The sequence below is a fragment of the Vanessa tameamea genome, chromosome 15 (genome assembly GCF_037043105.1).
Source record: "Vanessa tameamea isolate UH-Manoa-2023 chromosome 15, ilVanTame1 primary haplotype, whole genome shotgun sequence".
NCBI lineage: Eukaryota > Metazoa > Arthropoda > Insecta > Lepidoptera > Nymphalidae > Vanessa > Vanessa tameamea.
In genome coordinates, this window is record NC_087323.1 from 5,431,353 (window position 1) to 5,443,832 (window position 12,480).

Genomic DNA, 12,480 nt, shown 5'->3' on the forward strand with positions numbered 1-12,480 from the left:
GTTTCGTGTTCTTAATTCTTATAAAGTTGCATTGTTCTGTGACACTTGACATCGTGACAAATGTTTAATGAACTAATTTAGTTTACTGTGAGATGTAACAATTTAGTTAACAAATTCTGATACGAATCTTAGAACAATGGTGACTTACTTTAAATTAATTATTTTTCAATTTCAATTTCAATAGCAGTTTATACTAGTGATACGTCCATATTCATACACAATTAAAAATACGTAGTGTATTTTAGCAATATAAAATGATCATATAAAACATAAATTTTACTCAAGTCAAATAAAAAAAATAGGAAAATTTAAGAAAACTCAAAATATATGATAATATCAACAACCATTTTTATTCCTCTAAATATACATATCCATTGCCCACCATCACTTTAATTTATACATAATAAACTTTCCATACATATCCGTTCGCTTTGAACATTTTTTTTTATATAAATTTACATCGACAATTATTTTTCAAGGTATAGTACAATTCTTCGAGACAAAATTCTAAAGTTCATCTTTGATTGCAATCATTGTTTCATCAACTAATTTAGATAATCAAACAGTGCATTCTGCTACTGCGCATAATAAATCTAAATTATCAAAGGCAGCAAGAATTCTATCATTCTATCTCTGTCTGAGTGATTATCATTTTATAAATTATTGAAAATCAATAAAAAAATTAATATCTCGTGTTAGTTAAGATAGATTTTTTTTATTCCATATAAATTATTTTAGTGTAAATACATTTACTCTTTTAACAACAAGTAAAATCTGTAATAGTTTACAATTATTTTTTATACATTACGTATGAAATTTACAACCCATAACGAATGTTAAATATAACAATAAATATTAAAGTCATCCAGTCAAAAAAAAATTTAAAAAATTGCTTTTGTATAAACCATAAAATTTAAAAAGAAAATTCAAGTTACGACTTGTGGTTTACCAATCTATGTCAAAGCGCCTATGATGAAGCAATTCCCATAACAAATAATGCTTATGCGGTCCTAAGCAATCATGACTCTTTACATTATTTTAAGGATCTCTATGAAATTGCACAAAAAAAAATTTAAATAGTCATAATAGTATAACATATGTACAAAAATATTTCGATGTATATTAGTAAAAGAGGTCCTATACCGAAAATAATTAGTTTCGGTTTATATTAGCTGTTTTGTACATCTGTTGTATTTTTAGGCTGAGAATTTATAAATGCTTGGTGATTTATAAGTTCTTTGAAGTACCCGTCTGATTTTGCCATCAATTCGGTATAAGTTCCCTTTTCGACGATAACGCCGTCTCCTACAACGGCTACTTCGTCAGCTGATTGTATGGTGCTCAGTCTGTGCGCTATAGTTAGTACTGTTCTATCTCTACTGATTTCCTTGAGCGCTTTATCAACTAAATATTCTGAATATGTATCTAATGCTGAGGTAGCTTCGTCGAGTATGAGGATTTTTGGATTCTGTAAGAAAAAAAAAGTATACAAAAAATGTTACATTATTTTGTGCGGTCAATGAACATTGTTATGTGAATTTTTTGACGTATTTTTACGCAATTCGAACAACTATTTCTTTGTAATTTATATATAAAAAAAATTTACGTCCATTTTTCATATTAGCCTTTATAGTTGGTAATATGATATGATAGACATATTTGAAAAAATTAAAAACCCCTTAAAATCAATTTGTTATTATTTTTACATATTATAATCCAAAGAAATAAAATTTAAATTATATACTCCAAATCCAAGCTTTTTATTACTATAACTATTATTGTACTTGTACAGAATCAAAATACGCAATAATTTCTTGATATCGTTATAACATGAGATTTAAATTGATATATTGGTAAATGTAAATTTATTGGTGGGATTGTATTATAGAATCGATTATCCAGTTCTAGGGAAAATTTGATATTGCGATTTCGGAACAAATAATTTTATCTTTACTTCTTGAGTTCATACATGCTTTGTTTTTATCAATTGTATTTACGAATTGTGTTTGTTTAAACTAAATATTATGACAAAACTGTTCTCATTCTACATCCTAACAGCAATATAAATATTTATTTGGTCCACTTTGAAGGGTGAAGGACATAACGTCTTAGCTCCCAAGTTTAATGGCGCATTGGCTATGCAAGGAATTGTTAATGTCTAAAGGGTTGGTGACCACTTAACATAAAAAACACCATCTCTTGATATTGAATCAGCCTGAAATTTATCTTGTAAAATACTCAAAACACTATATGTCTCAGTTGTGTGGTGACATTACAGCAGAATTATATGAAACTCCAATATAAAGCAACGGTTTAGCGGCATAGTGGGTTCCATAAACGACTTTCATTTTACTCACTACTGCTTATGCAAATTTTCCATGCTTGGTCGAGAACTTTATCACAATGCATTGTCTAAGTTCTTGCAGATCGTTTTGTTTGTTAAATGATTACATTTAAGCGATTATCATCATAGGATTAAAAATTGGTACACAAAGCTTTAAATAACTTCACAATTATGTTGTGACCGTATAAGTAAATTGGTCACCAAAATGTAACAACAAGGCAAAAATACGACGTTAATTTTATGCGTTTCGCTTATGTAAAATTTCATAAATACGTATCTAACTTAATAAGGGCACAATACTGATCAAATATAGAGATGAACTTAGTATTATTGATATTTATTTTTAATTAACGTTGACCATAGACTAGAGACTTAGAGATTGAATATACGTATACAACTATAAAAATACTTAAATATAAAAATAGTTCATTTAACAAAACCATTAAAATGATTCATGAGTTGACGGATATTCGTGATTAATAAATTAGTAGTTTAAATATTTATATAATATAAACATTAATTATCATATATATGTACCGTCACACTTCTTTTTATCACCGTTCCGTAATATCCTTGACCTGTCTAATGAAGATAAAATCTCACTTCATCGTAACGTAAACTGTACAATGTTATGTCTTGGACTATTTGTACTTTGACCCATAGAAAAAATTACACGTACAATTTAGCGTTTTATAAAAAAACATATAGCTCACAATACTTAGATTGCTTATCATTAAGTTACCTTGTATATCATGCTTCACTGAGTTCAACCAATTAATAATTTATGAATAATTGTACCTAGTAATGCAATTATTATTAATTACAATAAATGAAACACGTCCGTTATATAAAAAGAAAAGTGAAAAAAAAAATCTGTTTAGTTATTTGATAAAATATTAATATATATTATTTTGCAGTATATTTGGTTTTTTTTTGTTCTCCAACAACAATCATATCTTCATCTTTGAATAAGAGAAAATAACGAATTTAAAATTTAATTATTTTTATATAGAAGATAAAAATATTTAAACACTTTCGCCTGACCACTTTCTATCATTCTGATTAGAATTAACCAACCGTCCAGGAGATACTTTAGAGCAACAGCATGTCAGCAAATACTTATATGAAACATAAGTTAACTTTCATAAGTGATGCGCTCTATTCGAATCAGGAAGCAAAACATCTAGAGCCGTAAAGACAATTCAGCTGGCGCGGCCCGCGGTCACCTTGACGATGGCGCGCGCGATGGCGACGCGCTGCTTCTGTCCGCCGCTGAGCTGCGAGCCGCGCGCGCCCACCTGGCGCCGCCAGCCCGCCGCGCCCGCGCCCGCGCCGCCCGCCACCTCCTGCAGCTGCGCCGCGCGCGCCGCCACCAGCCACGGCGCCTCCTGGGCCGCACACTCACTTTACTGACTCTTCGTAATCGACAGTGTTTACAATCAGTGATGCCAACTTGGAGCTTTTAGGGGGTTCACTTATTGAGAGGAATTTTTTGGGGAAAAATTAACAAAAGAAAAGTATAAAAAACTAAAAATATTGTATGAGAAGAATATGAGGAAGAAGCAAGAGTTATGCAAATGATAGTTAAGAAAAATAAAATTAGAGGGGACAATCTGTAAGTAGTGGGCATCACCGTTAACAATTATATATTTTACGGTTAAGATTTACGTAGTAAATATTAATAAAATCGGAACATCCTCATCAGCAATGCAGTTCATAGATTCCACGACACCATATCATATCGCGACACAAAGTCACAACGTGATGCGATGCGACATTGTATCGTGTGTATGTGTTTTGGTCCCAATTTCTTAAACACTATTAAAAACTTTTTAAATATAATTATCTCACCTTTCCTTCTTCCGATGTTTCGCAATCATCGAGAGCGCCGTATAATATGTTTTCTTTTATACTTCCACTAAAAAGAACAGGTTCCTTCAAAAAATAAAAAAATCATTATTATGATTGTTCGATAAAGTATCGCAGCACGGCACGATATGGACTGTATTATTGTGAAAATCAACGATTCATAATACCGTGGAATGGTTTAAAATTTTACATTTAATCGTAGACGTTAACGGCATTTTGTAGGAAACTGTCGCATAAATCCAACGTTAATATGGTCCATCTGCCATATTTATATTGAGTAAAAATGCTAATTGTTATAAAAATGGTACAAAAGAAAATAACGCCAACAGCAGATGCCATGTAACGTAGAAGCATACGTATAATATTATATACATATATAAATGCAAAATGAATTTTTTTCTTTGTTACGCCTGAACGTATTAACTGCTAAACCGATCATTATAAAATTTTACGTACACGTTGTTAAGTGTACAGACATTGCGTACCTAGCAACTGCTTCGTAATGGGTTATACGCGGAAGAAGGAGCGGTCGCAAAAGTACTAAAATAATAAAATTCGAAAAGCATATTCATAAAATTCTGTAAAAGTTTGCTTATCTAATTTATTGTACCGAAAAATTGTACAGTACTAGGACGTGACGATAAATAATAAATAGAAACATATTTAAATTAGAACATTGTATATTAAAAGAATAAATAATTATAACTTAGCTGCTGCTTATTAATGTAATAAATTAGATGAACATTTTATTATTAGTTATATTTACCTGACTAACAAATCCTATGTGACTTCTTAACCAAACTGGATCCAAGTGCCTTATATCTACTCCATCCAACAGTACCCTCCCACTATCAGGATCATATAGCCTTAATATAAGAGATGCTATTGTACTCTTGCCACAGCCAGATCTTCCCACTAGAGCAACGTTCTTTCCAGGTAACAGATGTAAAGTGAGACCCTTAATCAAAGGAGCTCCAGCGTAAGAAAAATTTATATTCTCTAATATAAGTTCCCCTTTCGGTCTTTCTTTTGGCCTTAAGCCTCCTAAAACCAGAAAAAAAAATTAAAATATAATAGTTATACAACAAATCGCAGTTCAAATTCATAAATCTTATAAAATTCATACTAATATAACGTGAGTTGTGATTACAATACTTTTTTAGAAAAAACCTCGTTTGATCATCAATATCAATATCAATAAAAGAACAAATTGAGTTATTACCAGTTCTTAAGACTCGGTAGTGTCTATTCAAAACGTAGTAGTTATATATTTAAACTATAAGTTCTTATGAAGAAAGTACTAGACTAAAGTACGTTAATATATTTTTGTCTGCTATAAAACATCACATCGAATTCGCTGAATTTATTATAATTAAACCCTGCTTGTCATGATAAGTCATTTGCCCAAGAAATGCAACCGATATCCCTATGAAGGTACTTACAACGATAACAAAGAATTGTTCAATTTAAGAGCGCTTATGCTGGATTAGCCGTTTATACAAGAATTTTTAAAGGGATTGTGAGTCCAATATTTATCAGTTACTTAAACAAAAAAAGAGTACAATAATTTTTGTACTCTTTTTTTGTTCATGTAACTTAAAGTAAGAATAGTCTCTAATAGAATCTATAGCAAAAAATTCTGAATAAATATTACTGATATTTGACAAATTATTTGTTAAAAATGCATATTTTCAAAAATTGTAACATTTCTGTATAAATGGAACGCAGTTTCACCTAAAAACGTAAGTTGTAAGTTATTTCTGTAATCATGTAACATAAACGATCAGATTGCTTTGTCTAGAATGTTTTGATAAAAAAATGTATCCGTATGTAATTTTTGAGATAAAAAGGAATGAAAACCAGGCTAAATGCATAAAACTTCATGTTATTTCTACAAAAGCAGTTATGATTATACACGCATATGCAGTTACACGCACACAAGCTTAATAATTACAGAAACTGAAAACGGGATTTGGAATAAGCGCTCTTAATATTAATAAAATATTTAATTTTTATAAAGTTAAATAAATATATTTATTATGTAAAAATAATTAATAAATACACTTGAGTGGGCGGAGCACAATGAGTGTCGTCAAGGATGGGTCGAAATCACTCTAGAGGTTCAAATTCATGTGAGCCAAAAGCCATCTACATTTACTTTTATGATGCATGATCTGTATTATTATTATTATTTAACTTGATGACCCGTTGGCTAGCGTTTCTAAATACTATAGCCTATTCCAATGCAAGTAGGAATAAAGATAAACAAAACTTAGATTTACGTATTTCATAACATTTGCTAATAACTCAGCTATGTTGTGTACTACTAAGAGTTTATTATTAATATATCTTTATTTCTAATACAATACTATTATATACACTTAATTATTTATTTTTAATCTAATTTTACTTCCGAAATTTCGATAACAGTTTCGTTGACGTTCAAAACGCCATTATTTCGCATATCCATTGTGAATATCATAAATTAATCAAGCTCTGGACCAATGATATCGCGTCAAGTTGTTGTCAAATATTATTTATTTGGCTTTTCTCCTCTTATTTTTGGAATAAAGTAAACGTTATAAAACTACTTCACACTTAGCGGAGATAATACGTCTTCATTTAGATCGAATACTTTATTTTTGCGTTATAAGTGCCGAGTCGTGACTGTTACCCACTCTAACTCTAATTAATGAAATATATTAATATGAATTTAATAATTGTAAATCACCTGATGTTGATATTTTTGGTTCCCTATCCATTAATTCCCAGAGCCTCGTAGCAGCACCCATACCCTTATTCAATTCAGTATAAAAACTACTGAGGCCACCAATACTTATGCCAACATATGCAGCGTATAGTAGGAAAGATGTGAGGTTTCCAACGGTCATCTGTTCTGTCGCCACCATACCACCACCATAGTAAAGCACCAAGATTATTATAGTGTTGCCTGATAAACCCGTCTGTAAATATAAAGTTAGTTAAAATAATTTTATTTAAAAAAACCTTCTACAATAGATTATTACATTTTGTAAATTGTTATCTTTTTAAATTTTAACATGATCAACTTTAAAGTCCAGTCTATAACTATTACGATAGTACATTGTAGTCTTACTGCATTATTTTGAAGATTGCATTATAATTAATACTGGGTATACTCTAAGCTAATATTAAATTAGCTTAGAATACACCCAATATTCTTTGTATTAATAAAACAAAGACAAAAATTTGACTCTTCTTGTTTCTCAAATATGTCCTATAGAGTGCAGATCACAATAAAAGTGAATTAAAAAAGTACTGTACTGTATTGATTGGTAGAAATATTACTAAAAGAGAATATTCTCACCAAGCCATAGAAACTTCCAACTGCTAAGGACTCCTTGTAGGCCAATTGAAGTAAAGTTTCAATTCGTTGAGCATATGATTCACATTCTTTCTTTTCTTTGCTAAATGCTTTCACAGTTTTGATGTTAGAAATCTTTTCTTCAGCAAGCTGTAACATTTTTAATATTAAAACTAAATTTTTGATATTACATTATCATATAAATATACTAAATATACTTTATTACTACTAATTTATTAGTAAATAAAAAAAACATTTCTATATACCATGGCTATAATTAGAACCTACCTCGCTGGTTTCAGCTAGTGCATCTTGAAGCTGTCTAGTGATGCCTCGAACAAATCGACCATAGATAACAGCAAGCATCGATACTGGCGGAACTACGCATAATCCTATCAAAGCTAGGGATGGTGACATGTAGAACTGAAGAAAAAACAATATGAATAAGAAAACTGCTCACAATATTAAAAACGCAAAGTTATTTTTTATAATTGTGTTACAAGCAGGATTTTCGGCCGACCGAATAATATGAACGTTTGATTAGAATCGTTTAGGTATATCCGATTTCTTTAAATACAGGAAAAAAATTATTAAAGCACCTCTATGCATATGTATTTGATTATACTGTTTAAAGAATACAATCAAATAAAGGTCTTTTTATGTTTTGTTATTTCGTGTCTTGTATTAATTACATAGATTACACAAATAATATAATATCATATTCACCATCATGCCTGTCCCAGCTCCTACCATGAAGAGCGACCGTAGACCATCACTAACATTTGAACTAAGATTTCGGCCCACTAATTGTGTGTCTGCCGATAGTCTATTCACAAGCTCGCCAGTTGATGTTCTACCAAACCACGCTGGTTCTTGCCGCATAATTGATGAGAAAACTTTTTTTCGAAGTGACTGCGTCATTCTCTGCCCTGAAATATTACGTCTTTTAGGGTTACGAATTCTAAATATGCAACTGATTAATAATTCGTTTTAATTATTTCGACAGAATGTGTAGATACTTTTAATTTACTAATCATTTACGTTAGATTTTGTTTTGTCTTGTTTATTTTTATTTAATATTTTCTTTTATACATATATGCGTTTAAATTGATATGTGTCTGTTTGTCTATTCATTGATGGTGGAATTTTCTAATGACCTAGAATAAATTATTTGATATTCACGCAAAATACACTAGCTAACTCAATATCAAATAATATTTATAAATAACACAAATCTTAGTGATTGTTTAACAAGTTAATAAAAGTGCATAAATTTCGAAATAAATAATTTGAAAAGTAAAATAATAATCCTTGATAAAATTTATAGCATCAAAAAACACCATAAGTTACACATAAATTTTGCAATATAAAGTTTAAGTTTAATTTCGTGAATAATAATCATGAACTGTTTTATTACTAAGCATATTAAGTGTGCAAATATTATTTTATTATGGTTCAGTAGCTCATTCATTCATGTAAACAAGTTTTAAATATGTCTTAACATATAAGTTTAATTGTTTTTTCTCAATAAAAAAATATGTATTATATAATGTCATTGGTTTTATTAAAATAAACTACTTTTCTACAAATTAAATTTTCAAACAAAAAATTTAATAAATTATATAAATTTAGACAGATAAAATACAGTAGTTTTCTGATAACTCTGTATATTTTAGTGAATATTATTTTTATGTGAATTGTTTAGGTATGTTTCGCATGTTTTTTTAATAATGATGCAAATTACTAAAGATAATTAACCTTTTGTTAGGTTTAACAGATAACTGTTATGTAACAGTTATCTGTTATATTATATTATATAATACCTACTATGTAGTAGGTATTCTTTGAATCAATGCTGCTTATTATATCTTACTTAAATAAAGACATCATGGAATAATTTTGTCAAAATTCATTAATGTATAAACAAATTAAATGTTTTGATTCTAAATTTATAAGAGGATTCAAACATCTATTACTGCAACAATTTAAAATAATAAAATCATGTTTAATGAATTAAAACTAATATCTCTTATGTATTGTATGACAATTATACCATATTTTACCAGATATTGACATCAAGTACACTCGGCCAAAGTTGCAAAGGCCGCCAACAAGAAAAACTCCACAAAGCACCAAGCATAATTCATCGAGCTTTTCTCTAGCAGTCACTAGATCATTTGTGCCACTGTATATTATATCCAGCACCATACCTAATGAGAATGGCACAGCCATTGTAACACTAGATGATATAAATAATAAACCAATAGCACCTGAAAAGAAAATTAAATGCAATTATTTATTAAATAAGTTTTGAAAATGAAAATATATTTTCTTTCAAATTATACTCAGGTATTGTTTAATTTATTGGGAATATAAAAAAAATATCTAAAAATAAATTAAAAATAAACAGCTATATGTAATAATGGCATTACTAATTATAACAAAAGAAGGCTGTCAAAAATATTAAAAGACTACTAAAGATTTTATAAGTTAACAGAAAAAAATACAATGTTTCACAAAGTCGATTGTAATCTATAAATAAAGTTTTATTATTATATTGTACTTCGTGATTCTATCAAGCTTTATAATTATTTAAAGATGTTAGAAAAATGTATTCCTATTAAAAAGAACACTTACCAGTAAGGGTCCATTTTTCTGGCTCTGCCAAAGATAAAAGTCTTTTTAACTCGGATGGTTTTAACTTTACATTAATCTTTTTTGAGGTCGCTATCTCCGTATTATCTTTGATGGTTTCGACGCGTCCATTTTTCTTTTGAGTGTCCACCTGGCTAGTGTAGTATCTTAACTTTAGTAAAAATCTATTATTCCCGTGTAATAAACTTCTTTCATTATTATTTCGTAATGCTTGAACTTTGTGACTAGAATATAACTTAAATCCGCATTGTTTACAGGAATGGCCTTGAAGTGTTAAATTAAATAATATATTTCTCTGTCTGCTACATAATTTACTACACAAATTTTTACTAATATATCTTTGCAACATTTTATTAAATTTAAAACTTTCAGTCAAAAGAAAAATAAAACGTATCTGTCATCGCATTGACATCCCACAATACAATAAAATATTTGCTTTCATATTTGACAGTTGACGTTTGTGTCAAGTATCAAGTGTTGTACTATTTGAGGCGATCAAAGCTAATCATACGATTTTGAATAATAAATTCTGAAATGTACAGTCGGGGTAAGAAAAGGTTCGTCACCTTAAGATCTATTTTCGTGTTCTCGGTATGAGCGATTATCTGCTTTACCGATTGAGTATGACATATTGCGTCGTAATGTCATTATAAGTCGCATCTAGCAAAGAGTATAATAGCGTTTAAAAGCTATAATAATAATAAGAAGAACCCGTCTATCGAGATGACAATTACCAACTTTTCACGAAACCTCATAGCCCTTCGTGAATGCTCATGCAGTGCAATGACATTATCTTGTCTCTTATAAAATTACTACTATGCGCTCTGCATAGTAGTAATCCTACTTCATACTTAATATTATAAACGCGAAAGTTTGTGTGTATGGATATGGCTGATTTCTCTGAGGTATGGATGGATGTTTGTTACTCTTTCACGTAAAAATTGCTGAACGGATTTGGATAAAATTTTGCACACAGATGGAATATGTACTGATTTAACATATTGGACTTTTTATCCCGGGAAAACATAAAATCTTTTGGGAACGCGGGTGAAACCGCAGGACGGAAGTAGTAAATAAAATAGTAAAAATAAATAGTAATTATGGTAAAATTTATTCATTTAAACAAATCTTATTTATTTTATTACAAACGAGTATATCCACCAGTCGTATCAATGACAGCTTGTAGTCGCTGTCGCATTGATCCAACAAGGCGAGAGCATATGTCGGTTCCTCTGAAGCTCTCCCAAACACTTCGGCAATGTTCTAAGACAGCTGCTTTGGTTCTATCGTTATTATTTATCCACCGCTGCACCATCAAACCCCATAGATTTTCGATAGGGTTTATATCCACCGCTTTTACAGGGCAAGGAATCACCACCACTTCCCGGTGCCGATGGAACCACTTATCTCACGTCACGTCATTACATTAACCGTCACTCGACTAATATTACAAGCGTTTTTATTGTAATTGTTGTAAAATTGCAAGATATTGCAAGAAAATATATGACACTGACAGACTTTGACAATTGAGTAGAAGATATCATATCTAATTTAAATCTTGTAATGACTTATTAGGCCATTAAAAAGGTTTCATGTTGATATGACACTAGACGTAGTCCAAAGATGTTACACTATTTTGAAGTTATCATACTATGTTAGTTTAATTTTATATGCAGTTGTCTGTGTAGTGCTTTAGTTTCAAAAGGTACTAAGAGCTTATGACTTGATAAAGGAATGAATTTGAAAACTGACGAAGGTTTTTTTACTCTGACTGTACATTGTTATTTTTATAATTGATGTTTAACATTTTTTGATGACTTATATTGTATCGAACAATTACATGTAAATGTAATTTATGGTAACAATTCAAAACTAGTTGGACGCAGATTATTCAGGGTTATTGGTAATTCGACGTATTCCCTTTATAAGAGGTGATAGGGGTGACTATTTGCGATAATTTTAAACCCCTATATACATTATGCAAACGTGAACAATTTTTAATTATCAAGATTTTTCGCTTTTTTCAAAATAAGTCAAAAATGCAACTTCAAAATTTTATTTAAAAAAAGTATTAATTTAAATCTAATGTTTTCTTCTGATTTATAAAAACGATTAAACACTGGTTATTTATCAATATTAAAATAATAAGAATAGGACCTTGACAGACTGAATTGAGGCCAGAGTTTTTACCCATTTGCATATTTTTTATTTTTTCATTTCTTAATCTTATTAAATAAAAAATCAAAGACTTAAAAAAACATTAAAATCT

At 29.7% G+C, this 12,480-nt stretch overlaps 1 protein-coding gene across 1 annotated transcript; it reads right to left on the reverse strand.

The window, feature by feature from the left end:
- Nucleotides 1–1,031: 1,031 nt before the first annotated feature.
- LOC113399069 (ATP-binding cassette sub-family B member 10, mitochondrial) lies at nucleotides 1,032–10,639 on the reverse strand. The gene is made up of 10 exons (XM_026638100.2): nucleotides 10,194–10,639; nucleotides 9,620–9,826; nucleotides 8,283–8,485; nucleotides 7,845–7,979; nucleotides 7,560–7,706; nucleotides 6,945–7,176; nucleotides 4,980–5,257; nucleotides 4,196–4,279; nucleotides 3,571–3,732; nucleotides 1,032–1,468 (listed from the first exon to the last, which is right to left on the reverse strand). The coding sequence occupies exons 1-10, from the start codon at nucleotides 10,558–10,560 to the stop codon at nucleotides 1,169–1,171; spliced, it is 2,115 nt and encodes a 704-aa protein (XP_026493885.2). The 5' UTR covers nucleotides 10,561–10,639; the 3' UTR covers nucleotides 1,032–1,168.
- Between the last annotated feature and the right edge of the window lie 1,841 nt (nucleotides 10,640–12,480).